This window comes from Syngnathus acus, chromosome 17 (assembly GCF_901709675.1).
Source record: "Syngnathus acus chromosome 17, fSynAcu1.2, whole genome shotgun sequence".
NCBI lineage: Eukaryota > Metazoa > Chordata > Actinopteri > Syngnathiformes > Syngnathidae > Syngnathus > Syngnathus acus.
In genome coordinates this window covers 2,606,034-2,628,098 of record NC_051102.1, presented here as the reverse complement: position 1 = coordinate 2,628,098, position 22,065 = coordinate 2,606,034, and the positions used below count along the sequence as shown (strand labels likewise).

The window sequence follows — 22,065 nt, the reverse complement described above, 5'->3', positions numbered from 1 at the left end:
CCATACACGGCCGACGACGTCAGCAGACTGTCTGCATCGGCACCACCAGTGAGCAGAAAGGGCATCATTAGTTTCCACGGCAACACTGACATAGCGAGTGACGCAGAGGAGACGGAGAAAGGTGAATGGGTTCTGCATTGCAGCTAGTGTAGGCGGCGGATGGGATGGGATGGTGTTTTTGCGTATGAGTGGGAGGTCTATCATTCATAAGTATGAATCAGTGTTGTCATTAGTAACATTAAAGAAGCCGTGTTCAACGTGTATAATCATAAGAAGAAGAAAAAAAACACTCCTCCATGCTATATGAAGCATATTATCTCCATAATGCCCTTCCACAGGCTCACAGTGTCCAGAGTGACTCATTTCGCAACCAAATGGGTGTGGATTGTACTGAAAGTGGAGAGGGAAGGAAAAAACTGCCTTTCCTTTAAAAAAAAAACAACAACTGAGATTAGCTCTGCCATAATGACAACAAACTGAGCAGATTTGTCCTATAAATGTGGTGAATGTCACTTTGTGTACCACAAAGTCTCCCCTCCCACTACCTTTAAGGTGGCCTTTGACTTCTATACCCTCCCTTGGGAGTGTAACAAGCCATGCGTGTTGTCACCAACGCCCTGTGTCACACTAGAACATGTTCTTAGCTGAGTTGCGCCACTACAACGAATGGTGGGCGGTCACACGCACACTCACTCAAAACACTTCATTGAGAAAGAGATGGCTTGGTTTTTCTCCCTTTAGAGTTGGTTGGGAAGTGGCCTCTCAAGTGGGCTACACACCTACAGTTTTAACAGCTTATAGATCCTGTAAATTAATTGCAAAAGTAGGTTTATAAATACGTACATTGTACATGTTTGAAGATTATTGCTGAAAACGTGCAAAGGATGAGATAAAAATCTACGAGGGATTTCAAATCATCTGTAAATGAAGTGGTATAACCAAGTGCATTCAGTGCGTGCGTGTGTGTGTGTGTGTGTGTGTGTGTGTGTGTGTGTGTGTGTGTGTGTGTGTGTGTGTGTGTGTGTGTGTGTGTGTGTGTGTGTGTGTGTGTGTGTATGTCTCGCTCTCTTTCCATATCTCTCGCTCCATCTCATCCCCCTTTCTCTCGCTCAATCTCTCCCTTTCGCTCTCGCCCTCTGTTAGTTGTAGTACACTTCCGGTACAGTGGGTGGCAGTATAGGCACAGCCACAGACTTTTGCCTAAAGTGCGTCATTTCCTGGCCACTGCCCGTTTTGATCAGGTGTTTAGTTGACGCTTGACAGCTCCCTTGGGGCGGGGTTTGGGGGTGGCACTCTTTTCCTAATGCACTCAAGATGAGCGACAACCAATAACAAGAATGGGCAACAAGAAGAAAGTTATAGTAACGGGTGAGATAATTTCGCCGAATGAACGACTCGGCTATTAATGTAATTTGTTGTTGTTGTGATAGTTTTATCGAGGCTAGTTGTTACTAGTACGAGTGGCAATTTAAACGATCGGTTAAATCCAAATTATTTTCTTTTTACATTGATGAGCATTGTTATTTTCTTAACTCTTTTACCTTTTTATTTAAAGCGTGGTCAGCCAATAAAATTAGAGTTAGGAATTATTCTTTACTCTTCAGGTTTTGAGCCTTTTGGAGAACATGCTGTGAACTCCAGCTGGGTGGCAGTACAGGTAAGGTCTTACTTGCGAGTTCCTATTAACACGTTGAAGTGTCTTTACACTGTGTTTAGCAAGGGCTGTGACACTTAATTAAAAAATGTGGTTGGATTAATTATTTGAGTACTGGTTTTCTCCCTGATAGGAACTGGAGTGTTTGGGGCTCGGCGAGGCGATAGATCTTTATGTGTGTGAGGTGCCTGTAGAATATCAGGCAGTGCAGAGTCTACTGCCATCTCTGTGGGAAAAGCACCGACCACAGGTACATTCTAAATGGTGTTGGGACTTTTGGTCAGCTGTTTTAAGCGCTTTGCTGTCATCTTATGGCGTTTATACACAGTTACAACCTCTTAATGTTAAAATATTTTTTGTCACTCATGGCAGGGCAGTTCATTGTAAAAAGTAATTTTCCATCCAATTAAATAAAATTGGATAATTGCATGGACAATAGTTGGGAATCACTGCATTACGCAACTCTGTGTGTATTATAAAATGCTGCTGATTTCATAAATCAAGTTGTTTCTCTTTTGTGTTTTGCAGTTAGTGGTCCATGTTGGTGTGTCAGGTTTAGCAACCACAGTGACTCTGGAGCAGTGTGGCCACAACAAGGGCTATAAACGCTTGGACAACAGCCGCTTCTGCCCAGCTTCCCAATGTTGCATGGAAGATGGGCCCGATTGCATCAGCTCTCTAGTAGACATGGACACAGTCTGCAAAAGGGTTAATGACACCGATGTAGGGGTAACTGTGTCCGTGTCCAAAGATGCTGGAAGGTGTGTGATGAAATTCTCCTACATTGCAATTTACACCACACTGCAATTTACACAAAAATTGCATTCTCTAGTTTGAACACAATCTTGTTGTGGAGCAACTCATGCAGACCTAATACAACAACATTCATGGGCATATATTTTTTCTCCATACAGTTTTGTTTTGTAAAGTTGTGCAATTAAATGCATGGTAAATCTCTTCGAAACGTCACTAACTCTGGCAGTAACTATTTTCAACAATGCTTTGACAGATACCTGTGCGACTACACCTACTATTCATCTCTGGTCCTCGGCCACGGCCGCTCTGCTTTCATCCATGTGCCTCCGCTGGGAAAACCCTACAGCAGCCAGCAGCTGGGCCGAGGCCTTCAGGCTGTCGTGCGGGAGATGCTGACACTACTGGAGGTGGCCAACACTGAAGAGCAGCATGGCAAACATGCACATCAACATCAGCATGACCTCCTCTGACTCGCTGGTATCATTCCTCACATACATACATAGACATGCTTTGTGAAATGTACATTGGTTGTAAAAGAACTTGAAATTAGTACTTGGAGTTGCTTTTCTCCAATGCCAGTATACCCCCACATAATAGTTTTGCATAATGTATACCAACACTGGAAATTGTCAAAATGACCAAGACAGCTACTGAACATTTTCACTGTGTGTTATGTTTAATATTTAGATTTCTGCTTGGTAACTAAATAAAAAAATCGGAATTGTATTGTTGAAACTGTCCAACCCCTTCAAGTTATTAAGCATATACAGGACATTTTTTTAGAACTATTTTACGCCTTCCCAAACGTCCCATTTTGTAATTATTCCACATTTTTGATGAACAGTTCCCCAAATAAAAGGAGACACTTTACATGCAGTATTTACCTCCTTCCTCATTTGAATGACACAATTTCACCTTGTTCAGCTCTCATTCCGGACACAAATGAAACTTTTTTCCCCCCACAATAACACGACCAAATGAAAAAATGTTTTACATTTTATCTACACCTTTAACATTTTTTGACTGATTCCTCAATATTGGCAGTAAAATTCCCAGATGATATTTTACATATTTACCTTTTTCCGCATTTCTTGACCTCTTCAAACAATTCTATACGCCGAGTATAATCTGCTGCGCACACAGTGGCCACTAGAGGGCAGTATAATACATGCCTTTATACAAAGTCAGTCATAACTTCTTAGTAAGCAGAGGATAAGGCATACTTTGAGTATTGTAATATTATCTGTCTACATATGTTGCTGTATCATTTGTTTTCAAATAAGGTTTAGGGTTCATAAAGCAGCAACATTGATGCTAGCTCCCTTTAGCCCGTATAAAAAGTTTTGGGAACTACTGTTATAGGCAATTATAATTATATTTTGTTTGGTGGTCCTTTTTCTCCAATAATGGACAGCGGTATTTATATTGGCCACTCACTAAGTAGTATAGTAATGGTAGGTATGTAGTGTGGTAAAAAATAATACATGAGGAATGTGACATAATTTATAGTAATGATATAGCATGTATGGTACAAGTTTGTTAGTATTCTTTGCTTTTATTTTCCTTCACAACAGCTGTGAAACAGCCACCATTACTTTCCACAACAACCCTTAAAAGTTTCGACAGTAAGGCTTGAAAGAACATGATAAAAATAAGCTTGTGAAAAATACATTGTATTTCCATTGTTGAGCAGGCAAATGTCATTTTGTCCACAGATGGAGGTAACATGGAGAAAGGCCTGAAGTGTACCAAATGTCCTTGAATGCATCACAGCAGAGGTCCATTCAGATGTGGCATTATCACAAGCACTGTAAGTTTATCGTTATTCATAAACACAAAGTTTTTATGAATAAAAAGTTTAAAGTATGGCTGCACTATATGGCATTGCAGATTGCATCATTTACATCTAGATTTGATACTTTCTATTAATGCGTACTTCTTTTCTCCAGTTGTGAGTCAGCACAGAAGAGCAAGCTTCTATCATTCCTTAACAGCAATGTGTATAAAACATTGATCTTTGGTGTCTTTATTCATCTGTGCCTCACCAAATACAATATTAAATAATATAGCGGACTTCTTTTTCTCTTACTCGACCTTGAAGAATGTGACCTAATTCACTCACTCGTTTTACTGCTGCTATGTAGTGCATAGCGAGTTACTCATCTGCATTATGTTTCGTGGCTGTTAATTCAGTATTAAATGGTTCTTGTTTTGTTTGCAGAATCTTTAACAAGGCAGTTTATATAATACAAGGCCCCTTATCATAATATGCCATTTCAATTTCAATGGTCATACTCAATGAAAAACCGAGCACCAATTGTCCTTAATAAACATCTTGCACTCTGCACTCATAAGCAGTTACCTTGAAGTTATTGCATTGTTTCCCTGCGAAGCAACATGAAGCGCTACATTAGCAGACAAGTAAAACCATGTTAAATGCCGACAGACAAGATGCTTCTTGTGCTCCAGACGCAACTCTGGGCGGGCTCCATCGTCCAACGTCGAACTTTATTTATTTACTTCCGCATTTTCACGTTTTATTTGTCCATGAGTTTAACCAGGCTCTGCCGGAGGTCATTGAGGTCAAAGATCTTGATGTCTAGAATTTCAATGGCCCTCTGGAGCTCAGTGTCAATGCGGTCTCGGTCCTCCAGAGAGATGCTCAAGTTCTGCTCCGTGTTCTGGATGCGGCGCTCTAGCTCGGAATTACGCATCTCCACTTCCTGTTGAGGAGATTCAAACATTTTAAAACTACTGCTTTGTTGCTGTGTAGAAAAGATAGACACTCACCAGTCACTTCATTAGGTAAACCTCCACCATGTAATGATATCAATGCGAGCTGTATAATTGTGGAATACTGTATAAATGTAAATTCTTAAATTTAGCCTTACCCGTAATCTGTGTATAGCCTGATCTCTGTCCCGCTCTATCTCATGATAGTCTGTTTTCTTGCTTTGCAAAATGTGGATTTCCTGCCAAAAAAAACAACAAAGCATGTACTTAAACGGAACCATTATTTTTTTACGTGACGGTATACGTATGCAGACCTCATCTTTGGCCTTCAACAGAGCCTCCAGTTCCTCTAGAGACTGAGTCAGCTCGTCCTTCAACAGGTCACTGGGGCCGTGACCCCCGTGGGCCTCCAGGTCAGCCACCTCAACGCACACAATACACAAACAAAAAATATTTTGCTATTCATGAAAACTTAAATTTTCATGTCCTCACATTCAATTGTGGAACTGATAGCAAGTTCCTGAATCTGAACAAACAATGTAGCATGCATTTTACAGTAGAGGACTGAAAAAGAGTTAACAGGTTCCTAAAATCCACCGCTTAGGAGAAGCTGCAGAAGCGAGCAAGAGAAAGAAATGAGCAGATGCCATCTCCCTCTGGTGATCGCTGTCTTTTTTTGTCCTAAGTGGGCCAATGAAAGTAGGATATGGCTGTCCTACAAACTCTTCCTCATCTCACACCACCACCACTGAGACATGAGCCATTTTACTTTCAGCCAATTGGCCCTGTATTCCTGAGAAGGAGCAAAAAAAACTCACATACTAAAATCTGAATGTAGCCTGAACTGACTAATATGTGCTGGAAATGAACGTTTAGGAGATCGATAGTGTGGAGATGAGCTTTAATAGAAAGCGCAAACTCTGTGTAGATGTTATTGACGAGTCTGCTCTCTTTGGATTGGAACATGATTATGTAATTGATTTTTGAAGGCCTCTCAGGGACTCTGCAAATGTATTGTAGGATATGATGTGAATTTGCTGCTCTGCTCACTTGTTCTCTGAGCCTTTCGGTTTCCTCTTGATAAGCAACCAGCTGCTTCTTCCACTGCGCCACGTTAGCATTAGCCTCGTGCAACGCCGCCACTAATTTAGAGTTACTGTCTTGTAGCGTGAAGAACTCCGTCTCCAGGTTCAACTCGCAAATAGACCTGTCGCAAAACAAATGACTATTTATGAAAACCAACATTTCTTATTAACATTCCTTTTTTTGTGTTTACTATCTTTTGTGTGCAGAGGACTTTGGTTACCCCTCAGAGAGCATCTTCTTGATGCGCTCCTTTTCAGAGGACAGCGTGATGTCTGCGCTTTGACTGCGATACAGCTTGTCCTCAGGCCCGTTCACACACATGACTGGAGGGGACTGGAGGTCATCGGAGAGGTCCTGAAGAAAAAATTAGTAAATGTTTCCATGTTTCTTTTTTTTCTTTTTCCCCCAATTATTTCAAATGACCAGATAGAGACAGTTAAAAGTAAAACTACTTACCTGTGAGAACTACAGATGAAATCCATCACAATTTAAAAAAAACCAAAAACAAAACAAAGACAACAAATAGAATATTAACAGAAAAATTCTCGATCTTACTTAGCTAACCATGCAACTCTTAACAGTAATATTAGCACTGGGGCTTGTGCTTAAGATATGTCCACTGATGTTTTTATTTGTGTTCTTTGCTTTGAATGTGAGCAGAAAAATAAATATGAGCACTGTATGATGGAGCAGCAGTTCAGCAGTTGCATAAAAAAAAGCAAACTAAATATAAAACAAAGTGAATTTCACGTGTTGTTGTATATTTAAAACAACCGCATTGTTTTTGCCTCAGTAAAGTCTGTTTAGCTTAATGCTAGCGATGCAAAAGACGGGATAACAAACGTCAGTGTTGGTGTGGGTCACACTAAAATGAGTCGATGGGATTGATTGTTAATTATTCCTAATTGATCTCGTAGGTCTGAGGTGACGCCGCGAGGGCCGAAAAGGAAGCTGTTGGGATAATTTTACCATCGTCCAACATTCTTCACTGTCGCTCCCCTCTGAGATAAGTGACCCACTTCATCTTTTTTCCCTTTACTTCCTCTTGCTTCATTTCTTCCTCCTTCCATTCTGTCACAGCGGTCCCATCTAATAACTGGCCACACACACGTGTGTGTGTGTGCAGCTATTCTTGGTAACATCTTATGAACTCAACTGGATTTATTTTTATTGTGCTTTCACAACAGCCACAGCCCTACTAAATCGCGGTACAGAAAGGATCAAATAATCAATATTGTACAGTCTCAGCAAACAAAATTGTTTCTATTCAAAATAGCGACCTTCAAAATGGCACTTTGCATATAGAATTGATTTATGAACGACGGTATATTTCATCTTTAACGGCTTTGCACTCACCTGCGGTGCAGCGATGCTGAGGGCTGTATTTGCCAGTTCTTTATCTTGGGACTTTTCACGAGCCAAACGAGCTGCATCTTTCACTTCTTTAAACTTCTCTGAGAACTTGTCAAACAGAAGCAAAATATTGGAATGGTAATGAAATCAACATGAGGAAATTAGTCACCACTGTTATTTCAAAAGGACTCGTGTGTCCTTTACCTGCTGCAGCTGTTGCTCTGTCGCAAAGCCCAAACCGTAGACCGTGTTGGCCCTGCTGTCAGCCCACTGACCAAACTTCTGTGATGTCTTTGTAAATGTCATGCTGGGTGTAACAATGCAGTTGATAATTGCCTACCAACAAACAGATTACAGGAGGATTCAAATGAAATACAATTTTTTTTCTCTGAAATAAACCGATTTGATGCGAGTCTCGATGTGTGATAAAATTCAAGGACGGTTTGTTTTAAAGTGGAACAATTTGATTTGATTTGGATGGATAAAGTTTCCTTCAAAGAGATTCAGGTCGTTTTTTTGTTTCTCCCTTAATTTTTATCGTGTCACACCAAGATCTATTGATTTATACCTTGACTAGAGAGTTTAATTTATTGCATGAGCAAGCTTGTAACTAAATTTACTTGTTGAACAAATCAATGGATTGCTATTAATCTGTTCCAGCTCCCCCAGCAAAAAAAGAAATAATTTATATGCTTACAAACCTTCACCAGTCTCAATGCATAAAACCAATTCATGAAAAGACATGAGCTCAAAACTATTTATAAAGCTTGTGACGTCATCTCCGTGTGTTATAATAATGGCACTGAATGAAAATCCTGGAACTGTGCACCAGGTCGGGGGCTTTAAAGGAAGCTGTTTGCCTTTGTGTCCTTATTTTCCTGCCAAAAAAAAAAAAAAAGATTACATGGGCTGACGTCTGACTGTCGTCTGTCTTCTCCTTTGCCATGGATGACATAACGTGTTGGATGCAATGACACGGTTGATATGCTAGATGCAGGCGACAGTGAAGATTACACTTCAAGGCAAAAACATGTGCCTGGGAAAGATTGGTCCGTTGACCGCACAACTGCCACTACGCACGGACCGGACGGACGGCTTTCTGGCAGGCAGGAATGTGGGTCAGACTCGAGGTGCAAGCAGATCAGATAAAGCCCCCCCACCCCCTCAGTACTTGATGTGTCGTCCGTAATCTAAATCCAGAGAGCAGCCACAGAAATGCTCTGCAGTATTGTTGCTTTATTGACCATTTCTTACTATTGAAAATCTTCAAATATGACGATTTGGCTAAGGACTTTTAACAATTAGGGATGAATCTGAACATTTATTTTTATTTCAAAGATGTCCAATCAAACTGGAATTGTTCCATTTGAAAACAGGTTAGATTTGCTGCAGAAATCCAGCTAATTGTAAAGGATAGGCATTTGTTTTCTTGCAACATTATTTCACCTTGGTGCCACCCACGCTGATGATGCGGTAGACATTGCGATTAGAGTCAAAGAAGAAAGACACGCTGACCGCATGCTTGCTTGCCGGGATCCAGTTCCTCTTAGTGGCCGGGTCGATCTGGAAGACGTGAGCCCGCGTGCTGAAGATCGGCTGCTCTCTGGAGGAATACAACAAAAAGTGAAGACTCGAACTCCAAAAAAAAAAGTGGGCCTTATTGTGTTTGATCTGATGAATCAGACATTTTAAATGGTGGCAGATGTGTGCTGACTCCTTTTTAACGAGTTTTATCGTGATTTGTTTATTCTGAACACTGCCACATCAATTATAAGAGGGTGTGTGCACTTGTGCAACTGCATTATTACAGTTGTGCCAATCCCGGTAGAAGTGTTTTTTTTTTTTTCTGGCCAGTCATAATAGTACATTTATATCTGACCCCATTAGTGACACACAAACTCAATTGTGTAGTTCTTTTTGTGGGGAGCTCACAATATTTCTTCCTTGCAGGCGCTCCCTCACATAAAGTGCACTCATGTGACTGTTGGGCTTTTAACAGCTCTCCAGTCAGATGAGACATGTTATAATTCTCCTTCTCATCCCACACTAATCCGTCCTCATATTTTAAGTGGTGGGTTGGTTGGAATAAGGAAAGGTGCCCACAAGCCATACTTTACCCTTTCTCCTGTGTTACCTGAATGATTGTTTTCATCGCTTACTGTATGTCATTGATTGCTAAGATTGTCTGCAAACTCAATAAAGGAGTTTGATGATTAACACTGTTGGAGCTAACTGGCCGTACAATTCTTGACCCATTATTACGGAGGTGGGCAAGTCCAATTCTAGAGCCGCAGAAAACGGACAGGACAGGGGATCCCTATAGGACCGGACTTGCCTAACCCAGCTTTAATAGATGCGGGGATTTAACAAGTGGTCTCAAAGCAGAACTAAGCCACATAGTGAAAGTTGAGGGGTCCAGGCTGCACCTCAGGAATTAGTGAGGTCATTTAAGCGACAGCACTGGAATCGCAATCTGCTCTCTCCTGTCACCCTCACAGCTCAGCTTTCTTAAGCTGCAGCTTTAGGAGCACTGACTGATTAACATATGCAAAAATTACTTCTATCTTCTATTGTGTTGGTCCCTCTAGCATTCATGTCCATGTATTTTCATGATTATCAATTGACAACTGTTTACTGGAAAGCAAGATCTTACCTTTCTCTATGATGAGAAAACATCTTATAAAGTGTTGGACGTTTCTTTTCTAGGGAGAGATTAGGCAGCAAAATAAATGTTGTCGCCTAATTGAATTTATTTATTTATTTTTATTTATTCACAATCAATGAATGCAAAACTCACCCCATGTCGTTATTGTAACTGATGAGTCTGTCTCTCAGTCTCCACTTTCTATCCAGGACTAAAGGTGCTTTCTTCCTGCTGTCCTTCGAGAATTCAGGAGGTCGCTGCTGTGGCACTGTGATATGACACCTCTGCAATGTCAAGTGGTGAGCTTTTTTTTTTTTTTTTACAAAAGAAGCTTCATCTCTTTCGCTTCCCCACAAGCTCCGTCCTGAGCCTCAGTGCTGGCTGGGTGATCTGCTCAACTTGACAGCCTCTCACTGCTCTCTCTTCACTCGTCGGGCTTCACGCGCTGATGAGCGACACCTACTGCAAGCAGCAAGAACTGCAGCTTCATGACGACGATAGAAAGCGGAATTCATATTGTCGGTAGACCCCATTTGCTCTTAAAAGACTCAGAGTACAAAAATCAAAATGGACCCACTCGGGATTTGCATCTCATTTGGTCATTGGATACTACATTTTGAGGCCGTTATTAAAAATAGAAAAACGCCTCGTTTAAATTTAATTTTGATATAGAAATACCAAAATTGGAATGCCGTTTAATATTCTTATTTGTTGTCTGGAAAGACTAAGTAAAAGACCAATAGCAATGTTTTTCATTCTGAACAAATTCATTTGAAAGCATGTGAACTTAGCTTTGAACTAATTCGTGGAGAAAATGAACTTTCCCAACACTGCTTACTATACATGGTCTTTTTTTAAAACAAAAATACACATGGTATTTTTTCCACCAATAAAACAGTGACGAGACAGGGAGGCACGCTTCAGAAAAAAAATAAGAAAAACACATAAAAACTACGTCCCTGGGTGGGCTCGAACCACCAACCTTTCGGTTAACAGCCGAACGCGCTAACCGATTGCGCCACAGAGACGGTTATGCACACTTGGCTCAAATTACACTACTTAAAGACTTTACACGAGTTCTCGACCGAAAAACGATGTGGGCTGTGCCGGATGACCTCCTGCGCGGACGGTGGACGTGAATAGTTCAGCTAAAACGGCCCTAAACCGATACCCATAACTATTCGCTAAAATAACTACCGATGCGATATTGTTTTGGCCACTGCGTCCAGATGTAGCGCTGCAGGCACGTTTTGAACAGGAAGTTGTCGATACGAGGAGGCGGCCCATTTAAAAAAATAATCTCCGTCGCCAGTCCGCGATGCCACTTTTGGCACTTTTGGGAGTTTTCTACCTAAATATCACTTGTCAACGCGATTTGATGGTAAATTTTGTCTTGAATGACGATTTTTTTTTTAAAATGTCTTATTGTTGTCACTCCGTCCGTGAGCTATTTTAAACACCGTAACCCCAATACATATTGGCAATACTACGAGGTGAATTGAATGTGAGATGACGTCTTAAAATTTCAGGCATCCACCTTCTATGGCACAGAGCGGCTGCAATGAATGGAATGCCCTATATGGTGCGTGCAATTTGTTTTCGTACCCTTTGTAAAATAGTATAATAATAATAATAATAATAATAATAGAATAACGTGGAAATGTTAAGACTTTTTGGGCGGTGGCACTATTGGGCCATCATGTGCAATGTTGTGGTGGCCCTGCTAGAACTGGCACTTGCCCTGTATATTCATGATACTATATTACAAAAAGTATATCACAATGAGTAGTCCCAGGAAGACACAGAAAACGTAAACTGATGGCTAGGGCTCACCGTTTTAAAATGGGAGGCGAGGTACTTATTCTAACAAATTAGTACCCCCTTGTAATTTTGCTTGGGTAGGGAGGAACCTGTTCAAATTTGCTACACTTAGTGAAAACAACCAGAAGAAGACACGGGGAAAAAACAGCCTCTACTGGGAGCAAATTAATTTTGCTTGCGGAGGGGTGAACATATTAAAATTTGCTACACTCGGTGAAAACATGCCCAACACACACATACACAAAGGATCAACACATAACTGTACGTACTGTACGACATAAGGCATGAAAGAGATGCGTAAATGCACATTTATTTCTCCAAGCAGATACAGTCTTGCGTTAAGTGGTCATCAATCATCAATCACTTGAAAGTCATGTGCAACGATTCTGACGCCATAAAAAACTGTCCTGATTAAGAGATGCGACCATAATTCTGTTTTTATGCACAGACGAAAATGTAGAATGGAATGTTATGTGTGTTTTTGCGAACTGTAGAACGTTAATTTATTTAAACTGCTGCAATGTAGATTGTCTGACAATCCACATTGTCTTTGTCGCCCTCTGCTGGAAAATAATATAAAACCATTCCTATTCATTACAATGAATAATGAATAGTCAACAAAAGGATACTACAATATTGGCAATTTGAGGCCAATTTACTACATTGGCACTTACATAGCTCTTTATATAAGGTGCTCAAAGTGTTTTACAATGCTCCACATTCATCCACCGTGTGTTTGTCATATATAAATTTTATAGACTGGATAAAAATGTGGAGGCTGTAACAAAGAAGGCTGTAAACTTATGTCCAGTTAATCCTTTTGATTACAGTAATTTAACTAGGCTTCAATTTTTGTTTAACATGCTCAAAAGCTTGTAAAGAAAAGGTTTTCAAGTCAGTCCTGTTTAATTGGCCAATGAACTTCTATATAGTTTCGTTTTTGTTGTGCCAAGTTTAGGAGAGGTAGTTAAACCACCTTATTTTTACGTCCTATGAGCCTTTGAGCAAAATGTGCGAGGGACGTCCGCTATAGCGAAACCAGCAGTTTATTGCAATGGGAACCGTTTGTGCTACTCCATTTTCTAATGTAACAGGCTAGGAGACTGACGTAAAAAAAGCGTATTTCTAACTACATTCCGAACTTTGTCGCTTCAGTCGTAAGAAATTTGAAAAGCTCTGAAGCCCATCTATACGTACACAGTAATAAAGTTGGTCGTGTTTTGTTAAAAGGGTGGACAGTCTTATTTGGCTTAAAAAAGTCAAACCACTTCCCACTGTATGATAACCACATGACCGGCACACTTCTTGTAAACAAGCTTTTCATCGCTCAATGTCATACAAACTGCATTCATTCTTCAAAGTTCATGTAAACTTCTCTACTTATGTCAACTTCAAACGCCTGCTGCAAATGGAACAATCAGCTTCAATATTTTGAATTTTATGAGCGGAATGTTTGTGATTTTAAAACTTCTAGCAAGAGCTGTATGTAACCTCATTGCACTCGTCCTCATTCCTTGTCTGACCAAAGTCATCCCGCTCATTGACGTGCATGAGTGTGATTCTCTTCTTGTGATAGTCACAGAAAACAGTGTACATGAGCAATACTACATACAATACATTCAAGGCAGTTTTTATGAAAATACGTCTTTCGCCACCTCTGAAGGACCTGAACCTCTACTTCTACATTTACGAGTGTGTTTGTTTGTTTGTTTTGCACAATTATCTATTACTACTCAAGACAAGGACAGAATGTGAATACTTTAACCACCTCATAAGAGATCAAATCCCTTCTTCTCCTTTGCCTCTCATTTTTTATCTGTACTTCTACTAAGTACAGAGGCCATGGCCAAGCCATGATTGCCATGGTGAATCAGTAGTTCTCCTTTCAGTGGAGTCGCTTTGTTTTTTGTTTTTTTATACAGGCATCTTATTCTTAAGTACTTAGTGTGAATACATTTTTGCAACCTCTTATGGAACCAAATGAGTACTTTTCATTCTACCAGTTTTTTTATTTCCACAAATATCTGTGCTCTTTTACTTAAGTAGAGATTGAATACTTTTGCCACCTCTGACTTCATTTCTACACGAATAACTACTTAAATATAGAGAGTGTGTGCTTAAGCCACATGGGGGTGGGGGCGAAAAGCAACAGGTACCGTGGCGTACAAAGGAGGCAGGCCGGGTAGTGAGAGTGCACGCGCAGTGGATGTTTACTCGGCGTCGGCGGCGCGGACGTCAGAGCTAGCGAGCGCCCAGCATGCACCGCGAGGCCGTTGAGAGCTCCAGCAGCTGCTAGTGAGTCTCGCCAGTCGCCCCAGCGCCGAGCAAGGCAGGCAGCATTTCTTCTATGCTCCACACAACACAGCACATACATTATCCCACTCGGGAGGGGGGCTCCATGTGAGCAAGGGGAAAAGGCTGACTTGTCTACCTTCCAGGCGACGGAGAAAAATGCTGTGCGGACGCCAGTCGAGTCACCGCGGCGGCGTTTGAGTCACGATTGTCTGTCGGTTTCCATTTTGGAGGATTCCTCCCTCCATCCTCCGGGCAATGACAACGGTCTCGGCAACCCCGCAGCAGATGAGGGACCGGCTGCTGCAGGCCATCGACAGTCAGAGCAATGTGAGTAAAGCTAAAGTGGCTATCACGGGGCTGGGGGCTGCTAACGACAGCCTGTTTACATGCAAGTCCGGCAAACTCCCAACTTAAGGCGCCCGAGTCTCGTGTATGCATTTAGTGGCCATTTCTTTGAAAATCTGTGGCCCGCGGTCGTCGGTTGTCACTGACAATGGCGAATGTGTCAAAAAAGGGAGGAGAGGCTCCCTGGGGGTAACAGAGTTGACAGCTTGGAAGCTAATTTAGCAACAGAGGCTGTTTCTCTTTCCCCCCTTGCCTGCTTGAACCCTCGTAGTCCGTTAGCCCTCTCAGTTAGCGTGCTAGCACCTAACACCAAAGCAGGGAAGTAGCATTTTTAACTTTACACCGGAATAACACGAATAAACGCGCGCTCAGTTAACCTAAACGCCTTGGAAACGTCGTCCACGTACATCAAATGGGCAAGAGGTTGGCTGCCGACCGCAAAACGCTCACATGTCCCCGTTAAACAAGTGTCGGATGCGGCTAGCCAACTCGTAGCTTGGGGAAGCTAGCTGGAAACGAGCGAGCGAGCCTTCCGACTCAGCTCGGTAGCATTAGCATCCTCGGCTAACGTTAACGCAGGTAAATGTTCACGCACACTGACTTTGGCTTACTAAAACTGACTTGTCTTGTTTCTTTTAAATAAACGACGTATTGACTGTTGTTTTAAACGCCCCAGTGACGCAAGTTCGCCTTTATGTTTGCCTCAGTCAAGTTTTTCCCCGAGTTGACACATTGCTGAGTACTTTTCAACGATTCTCTTTGCTTTGAAGCTAATGTCCGTAGCTCGTTGCTAACTTGCCCCGTTACACTCATGCTAGTTTGCACCGCGACAATGTATCTGTCTGTCTATCTTTAGTATTAGTTGTGTAATGCAAAGCTTAGATCTGGGGAATCTTTATTTTGTATCCCATCAACTGGATAGGGGAAATTTCTCTCAGGATTTCACAGATATCTGTCTATCCTGAAAATAAATGGCATTCGATTCACCATAAACCCTGGCCCCACTCGTGATCATTACACGTCTCACACAAGGCAAATGATTTTTCTGTTGCAGATATGCAATATGGTGGTTGTACTCGAGGTGATTACCTGTCTTGAGAAGTATCCTATCACCAAAGAAGCACTTGAGGTGAGAGAATTTGACTCTATTTGGATGTCGAATTTTGCCCGTTTTCCACTGCACAGTACCCAATCCCCTTGGCATGTCTGTACTCGCTATGAACAGTTTTTCTATATGTAAAACCACATACTTCAGGTTTTTAATGCCTAGAGTTCTAGGTAACAAGTTCCACACCGGTGGCTCGTAGTTGTGCATTGCGCCTCCAAATTTGAGGATACCGTCCTCAAAATTCAGCTTCCATTCTTGAAATACAGTGAGTAATTGACATCCTCCCCAAAGTTTTATGTATTCCTATATTCTCTGCCAATTATCCAGAAGCCCCAATATTGCCAGCCAGTTTTAGAGCCCTTTATCTAATTTTTCAAGACCTGCCGGATGTATTTTCTTTGTCTGTGTAAACTACCAAATATTTTTTGTCTTTGTCAGACTGTCTTTGAGACTGTTAAAGCTCTTAGATTACTTTAAAGCTACAAAAGCACCACACAAAAACGAAAGCTAATTTAAAAGAAATAAAACATTTCTAAACTCAAAAAGTGTGCTAAGACCCAATCCAAATGCACTGCATTGCCACCGTCTTCAGGGATTCGTTTGTCATTACAATTAACAAGCTTCTTCCGCCAGACCCTCCTCCGGCCTCCCTTTTGGAAAAACTCGCCTAATGTCTATAAACATGAGGGCTCCATCTTATGGCACCTTTGGTGTTTTAGAAGAGCATAAAAATGCATTGGATTAAGAAAAAAGTTGCCAATTAACTCTTTTTCATCTTACATTGGTGTTTGTTAGCATGCCTTTTTCCAGCTGATGCAATACTATATTGCTCTAAACTGAAATGAGGAGAGATGAGGCCGTGCAGTGGAAAAGTGGCATTCTTGCGTTTAAGCTCTCCCTAACACACGTTTGCATTAGGAAACCCGACTCGGAAAGCTGATCAACGATGTACGGAAGAAGACCAAGGATGAAGACCTCGCCAAGCGGGCCAAGAAGCTCTTGCGGAACTGGCAAAAGCTAATTGAACCTGGACCAGCGGTCGCCGCGAGCGCTCCCGGTTCCACCAATGGCAGCTCACATCCCTGCAGGACGGAAGCCTCGCCACCTGACATCTCTTTGCCGGCGAAGGGAGTCCCCGAAGTCAAAGTCCGAAATGACGTTCACAACACGTATTCGCCAAAGGCTGAAAAATCAAGCAGCCGCAAGCGCCGGGCAGAACACAGAGACAGTGGAGTACACTTACCGGAAAAAATGTCCAAGTTATCTCCTTACGATAACTCTGTTTCGCCGCCGCCGCCCACCAATGGGATCGCGGCCAGTCCGGACACCCTGCTCGACCAGGAGGTCGTCCCGTCCCCTGACCGATCTCGGATAGAGCACCTTGACAACGACAAAATCAACAGAATTCCTGTCAATGCCGTCAAGCCTCGGCCCAGCTCCCCCGGTGTGGCCAAACTCCCGAGCACTTCGTCTTTAATCAAGGTTGCTGTAATGCAGCAGCAGGCAAGAATGGATGATGGCGGTGGCGGTGGGCATTATCAAGCCAGAAGTCCCCGTGGCCTTTCCACCAGTCCAAGGAGCACAAAACAAGACGCCACGACCAAGCGCTCTGCAGTATATGCACAAATGCTAACATCTGTTTCCAGCCCTTCGCCCAGGGATTCACCCATGCCTTTACCCCGACCTGCATCCCCCTTGGCTCAAAGCGCTCACTCTTCTCATAGGTCTTCAACTCCGTGGACAACCCCACCAGAGGCCCCCTCCCATTGGCCCCCACAAGACTTATCCATGACACTGGAATCCCCTTCGGTTTCACCCACGCCCCCTCGCCCGCAAAACAATTCAGAACTCCATCGGCCCGCGCCCGAAGCAGCCCCGGCCGTCTGGGACGACACGGACGGCTCGCTGACTTCGGCCTCGGAGTGTAAGAGGAGGAAGTACCGCTCTAGAGACTATTCTGTTAACTTAGATGGCCAGAAAATAGAGGACACCACTAAGCCAGTACGGTTAAAAGAACGCAGGCTAACGTTTGACCCCGTCACTCGTCAGATTAAGCCCCTCATCCATAAAGAGCCTTCTCAGTCCGAGGAAGCCCCCACTCCCGAGCCCGTCGAGCCCAAGCAGAGAACTGAAATTGGTGTCCCGCAGGCCACGGTGCCGGGGCCCAACCCCGTTGCCAATCCCAATCCTTTTCACCAGACAAACTGGAAGGAGCTGTCCAGAAACGAAATCATCCAGTCCTACTTGAACCTTCAGAGCAACGTGCTCACCTCGTCCGGGGTGCGGGCCCCGAGCGCACACTTTTTCATGTCCCAGTATCTGAAAAGGGAAGAACAGGAAGTGAAAGAGTCGAGGCAAATGCACGTTTTGCAGGTTGATAGCCCGGCATTGGATTTACCGGGCGTGAGTCGGGACGTCAACGACGACGACCTGGACAGGATACACAACCAGCACTGGCCCGGCGTCAATGGTTGTTTGGACACCAAGGACACCTGGTATGACTGGACAGAGTGCATATCGTTGGACCCTCACGGGGATGAAAGCAAGCTGAATATCCTGCCGTACGTTTGCCTCGACTGAGGGCTCGTTCCCCCCCCCACCCACTCCTGTTTTTTGTTGTTTTTTTCTTTTCTGTCTCCCCACACAGATAAGATCATATAGGATTTTGTTTGTTGCAAAATCCAGGCCTGCTAAACTCCCTCATCCCTCCCGTGCCTCCTCCTCTATCTGTGATTGAGATTTTGGTATTAAAAGAAAAGATGAGAAATTAAAAAGAATATTTGAGTTTGTGATACCAAGGGCTGATTTTGTGTTCATTTTTCAAGCTGAAAGTCACAGGAAGGATGGAGGCCCCACGTTGCAGAGCGCAGCTACTAGCAGTCAGAAGAGGGCAGAATGAGTTCTGCGAGCAGAAAAGGTCACCAATATTTTAGGCTCACAGGGTTGATACTACTTTTTTTTTTTTTTACCTTTTTGAATCCTGTGATACATGGCTCAATATGAGGGTGGGCTGGTGTTTAGCTGTCCTGTTCAGGCTGTCATACTGGTGTTCATCTGCCATGTTCAAGTATATGAGTCTGAAATACTGGCAGTTACCAGAAGCTTTATGTGAATTATAAAAGAGTAAATTATAGAGTTCTTGTCATGTACACATCTATTTATTTTGGCTAGTACATTTTACAGGACTTTGATTAAGTATTTTTCTTCCATAACATTTTTTGTGTTGTCACTGTTGTCAGTCTCACCTTTATGTTTCACGAAGAGCCCCCCCCCTGCCCTGTTCCATAAGTTCATTTGGATTTAACATTCCATAGACCTTCACCGTAATGCACTGTCTCCAACACCCAGAAATAAAAAGTGTGCTCAAGAAGATGATTTCAAACAACCAAAACTCCCAACTGTGTAAAAGAAAGTCTAATTGGAATAGTAATCCTGTATTACACAAAAGTTAGTTTTGTATTTTGCAGTTATTGTAATGTATCCTAATTTAGGTACATTGGTGCCTTGAGACGAGTGTTCCCAATTTACGAGTTGATTAAGGTACGAGCAATTGTTCAGACATTTCTTTTAAAATTTGGTAATTTTATTGGGGAGGTGTTCGGACAGAAGGCCAAGTATACCATGACTTCCAGGCTAACACCAGAAGGAGCAGCATGATTGACAAAACCAAATTCCATACATTATATTTCAAGATGCTTTTATAAAGTACAATATTACACATTGCAAAAAATGTCTCGTGTCGGTGGCTCAAACAGCCATTTCCAGTCATTTCAATCAGGGAAGATAGAATCTCAAGGCACCAGTTCATACAGAGCCCATTCCATTTATTTATTTTTTTGAACCTCCAGAGGTACGTTAACATATGCCCAAACAGTTACTGATGGTTCCGTTTTCGAGATTCCAACTTCAACTCACTCAACGTTAGTATTTTTCAATTGTCAAGCCAAACAAAATGGAGACACAGAGAAGAGAGCCCGGTGTCAGTCACATCATTTTTGTGTGAGCATGCATTTTTGATTTTGCGTTTCCTTTCCGCTCACCCGTCACCATCATCCCACTAGACGTCAGATTGGATAGTGCACTTGCTCATTCTTCCCTACCAATGTGCCTTTGGTAAATTGTAAATCTGCATTTGCTTCCACGCGTGAGGCCCTGTCGTCGTGGCCGGGTAGTTTGTCAAGAAAGCTCCAAATCCTGTGATCAGTATGAAGCTGGTATATGCATTGTTTTCTGTCTTTTTTCTTTTTTGTACACAGAATTTTTGTGAGGGTGCAAGTGCGGAAGGCAGAAGAAGTGCACACCACAGCTGGCAATAAAAGTGCTACAACTGGTTGATAAGAATGTTTTCAGGAGTTTTGACTGGGGTATCTTTGTTCAGTGTTTAACATCTCTCAATTGTTTGACAAATAAAATGATCTAATTCTTAATCTCGGCTTTTTTATTTGATTGATTCTGTGAATTAGGTGCATTATTCTCCTGAAAGTGTCGTTATAAACTCTTCCAGAAGGGGGTGCGCTTGGCCCGTTTGAACATTTATTGGTAGCCTTGAGGTCCCAGCATCAGGTCTCTTGATTAGTACTTCGATCTTTGACCTCGCTAGTAACACAATTGCACTAACTGAAAGGTTTTTTATTACTAGTGCTGCTTTTGACCTATTATGACCTTAAGCTGGATAAATACCAAGGATGTCAAATGTACTTGTACACCCTTTGTGCTCACTCGTCAGATTTAGTGCAGTAATAGAACTGCTGTCTCTTACAAGTAGCATTACTTGCACTACTAGTGCCTTATTGTTACCTATTGGGTTCTTTTAGATGAGTACTTTAAGAGTTGTAAGATGCGATTGTGAGTGAGTAGGCCAAAAGTGGCATTAGTAGTGATTTATTTATTCATTTTACAAAGCAGTTGTTCCACTAGTACTCCGAATTTTCTAGAGTGGACGAGACTGGACTAGTATTTGGGCCTCACGGTTTCACAACTTCAGAGTTGACCTCGATAGGCTACTTTCACCATCACCAAAATGTCAGCAGTCAGAATGTGAAGTTGCTTGTGTGTCACTCCCAGCTATTAGTCAATTAGTCAATGACGTCGCCTTCTCACAGACACTCAGCAGGATGAGTCGTGATTTTCCCCTCAGGTGTTTACTCTGAATCAGGTCTGTGCACACCTGGATGATGTCACCAGCAGCTGTGCGTGCACATAAACATTTCAACAGGCCGTTTCTAGTGAAGCTCGACTCATGCGAAACCATTGACGTGTTGATGTGTAATTGTGCAACATGATATAAAAAAAAAATAAAACCAGATCCTGTTTAATCATCAGAGGTTAAGGTTAGGGTTAGGTAAACAAACCACAATAGCACAAAGGTTGATGAACAGGTTAAGTTCTTTCTGGCATTTAGACAGAGAGTGTTTGTTCTCAGCCTGACACTCTATGTAGCTGGCAAAGACAGATGAAAAGAGATACGTTCAGTATGCAATGCAATGTTAGTATTTTATACCCAGGTTGAGCACAAGTGTAAGAACCCCCTTAAAAATAAATGTTGACGGGGGGCGGTGCCCGGAGAAAAACCTTGCTTGGCAAAACTTTGTTTTTTAATTATTGACCTTTTCCTGCTTTCTGAATAGGTTGTGCATATGTGCTTGTGGCCACTCCTCAGGAAATCATTCTCACCCTCATCACCTTGATGTTTTGTTTTTTTTGGGCTGCACCTCTGGCCTGGATACACATTTGTTGTAAATAAATAGTCAAAATAATGAAGGGAATTTAGGTAACAATTGGTACGTTTTCCCCCTAGTTTGCAAAGTTATCATCAGTTATCATTCAAAGTACAGGAGTTCAGTACTTCAATTTTTACAAGTCTTGTTTCTTTTTTCACGCAAGTATGTGTATTTACTTCCACATAAGTCAAATGTAAGACTGTAAGTACTTTGTTACTTTTGCTCGGACTTGTGTGAAGGTAGTCATGTCATTTTGTAGCATAATGTACTTTGGTAGTGTGGGATGTGGGGGCCGACATTACGTCACCTCAGTAGCTCGGCGCGCTTGTTTTTTTACAACAGTGAGTCAAGAACGTGCGACAAAAAAGGGTCGATTCAGGTATACTGCTTTCTGGTATGCAGGGAAGGACCCCTGGAGCACTCCTACCCTTCTGGAATTCGGAAAGTTTCCTTCCATATATGGACTTTTTTCATATCAATCGGCACCTAACGAATGGAAAGGGGGCGGGGTGTAGGAGGAGTTTGGGATCGATTGTCAAAGACAATGTGA

The 22,065-nt window shown here is 42.3% G+C and overlaps 3 protein-coding genes, 1 long non-coding RNA gene and 1 other non-coding gene across 8 annotated transcripts; 3 read left to right on the top strand and 2 right to left on the bottom strand.

The window, feature by feature from the left end:
- Window positions 1–1,206: 1,206 nt before the first annotated feature.
- On the top strand, window positions 1,207–4,220 carry LOC119136734 (pyroglutamyl-peptidase 1-like). 2 transcript variants are annotated; one of them, XM_037275437.1, is made up of 6 exons: window positions 1,207–1,368; window positions 1,605–1,657; window positions 1,788–1,904; window positions 2,183–2,415; window positions 2,664–2,887; window positions 4,126–4,220. In XM_037275437.1, the coding sequence occupies exons 1-5, from the start codon at window positions 1,338–1,340 to the stop codon at window positions 2,878–2,880; spliced, it is 651 nt and encodes a 216-aa protein (XP_037131332.1). In that variant the 5' UTR covers window positions 1,207–1,337; the 3' UTR covers window positions 2,881–2,887; window positions 4,126–4,220. The 2 variants fall into 2 exon arrangements, with proteins under 2 accessions (XP_037131332.1, XP_037131331.1); XM_037275436.1 differs by lacking the exon at window positions 4,126–4,220 and having other exon boundaries at window positions 2,664–3,280.
- On the bottom strand, window positions 3,935–10,907 carry LOC119136724 (homer protein homolog 3-like). 2 transcript variants are annotated; one of them, XM_037275424.1, is made up of 11 exons: window positions 10,380–10,906; window positions 10,236–10,284; window positions 9,029–9,185; window positions 7,787–7,918; window positions 7,586–7,690; window positions 6,686–6,694; window positions 6,450–6,583; window positions 6,194–6,350; window positions 5,458–5,565; window positions 5,302–5,382; window positions 3,935–5,133 (listed from the first exon to the last, which is right to left on the bottom strand). In XM_037275424.1, exons 2-11 carry the CDS (start codon window positions 10,256–10,258, stop codon window positions 4,948–4,950), a joined length of 1,092 nt encoding a protein of 363 aa, XP_037131319.1. In that variant the 5' UTR covers window positions 10,259–10,284; window positions 10,380–10,906; the 3' UTR covers window positions 3,935–4,947. The 2 variants fall into 2 exon arrangements, with proteins under 2 accessions (XP_037131319.1, XP_037131320.1); XM_037275425.1 differs by lacking the exon at window positions 6,686–6,694 and having other exon boundaries at window positions 10,380–10,907.
- On the top strand, window positions 5,470–7,591 carry LOC119136748. Its single transcript, XR_005100795.1, has 3 exons — window positions 5,470–5,556; window positions 6,436–6,598; window positions 7,147–7,591. It is a non-coding gene; the product is annotated as an uncharacterized LOC119136748 (long non-coding RNA).
- Window positions 10,908–11,180: 273 nt separating the features above from the next.
- Window positions 11,181–11,254, bottom strand: trnan-guu. The gene has a single exon. It is a non-coding gene; the product is annotated as a tRNA-Asn (tRNA).
- A 2,252-nt stretch (window positions 11,255–13,506) lies between these two features.
- crsp7 (cofactor required for Sp1 transcriptional activation, subunit 7) lies at window positions 13,507–20,222 on the top strand. 2 transcript variants are annotated; one of them, XM_037275371.1, is made up of 4 exons: window positions 13,507–14,342; window positions 14,486–14,669; window positions 15,742–15,816; window positions 16,714–20,222. In XM_037275371.1, the coding sequence occupies exons 2-4, from the start codon at window positions 14,598–14,600 to the stop codon at window positions 18,373–18,375; spliced, it is 1,809 nt and encodes a 602-aa protein (XP_037131266.1). In that variant the 5' UTR covers window positions 13,507–14,342; window positions 14,486–14,597; the 3' UTR covers window positions 18,376–20,222. The 2 variants fall into 2 exon arrangements, with proteins under 2 accessions (XP_037131266.1, XP_037131265.1); XM_037275370.1 differs by having other exon boundaries at window positions 13,507–14,669.
- The last annotated feature ends 1,843 nt before the right edge of the window (window positions 20,223–22,065 follow it).

Coding starts and splice junctions, on each gene's coding strand:
- LOC119136724 (XM_037275424.1), bottom strand. CDS start 10,258: ATGTTTTCTCATCATAGAGAAAG. Junction 9,186..10,235: donor TTTTCTCATCATAGAGAAAG/GTAAGATCTTGC, acceptor GTATTCCTCCAG/AGAGCAGCCGATCTTCAGCA. Junction 6,351..6,449: donor AAGAAGATGCTCTCTGAGGG/GTAACCAAAGTC, acceptor GTTTTGCGACAG/GTCTATTTGCGAGTTGAACC.
- LOC119136734 (XM_037275437.1), top strand. CDS start 1,338: ATGGGCAACAAGAAGAAAGTTATAGTAACGG. Junction 1,369..1,604: donor GAAGAAAGTTATAGTAACGG/GTGAGATAATTT, acceptor TTTACTCTTCAG/GTTTTGAGCCTTTTGGAGAA. Junction 1,905..2,182: donor GGGAAAAGCACCGACCACAG/GTACATTCTAAA, acceptor TGTGTTTTGCAG/TTAGTGGTCCATGTTGGTGT.
- crsp7 (XM_037275371.1), top strand. CDS start 14,598: ATGACAACGGTCTCGGCAACCCCGCAGCAGATGAGGGACCGGCTGCTG. Junction 14,670..15,741: donor CCATCGACAGTCAGAGCAAT/GTGAGTAAAGCT, acceptor TTTCTGTTGCAG/ATATGCAATATGGTGGTTGT. Junction 15,817..16,713: donor TCACCAAAGAAGCACTTGAG/GTGAGAGAATTT, acceptor CGTTTGCATTAG/GAAACCCGACTCGGAAAGCT.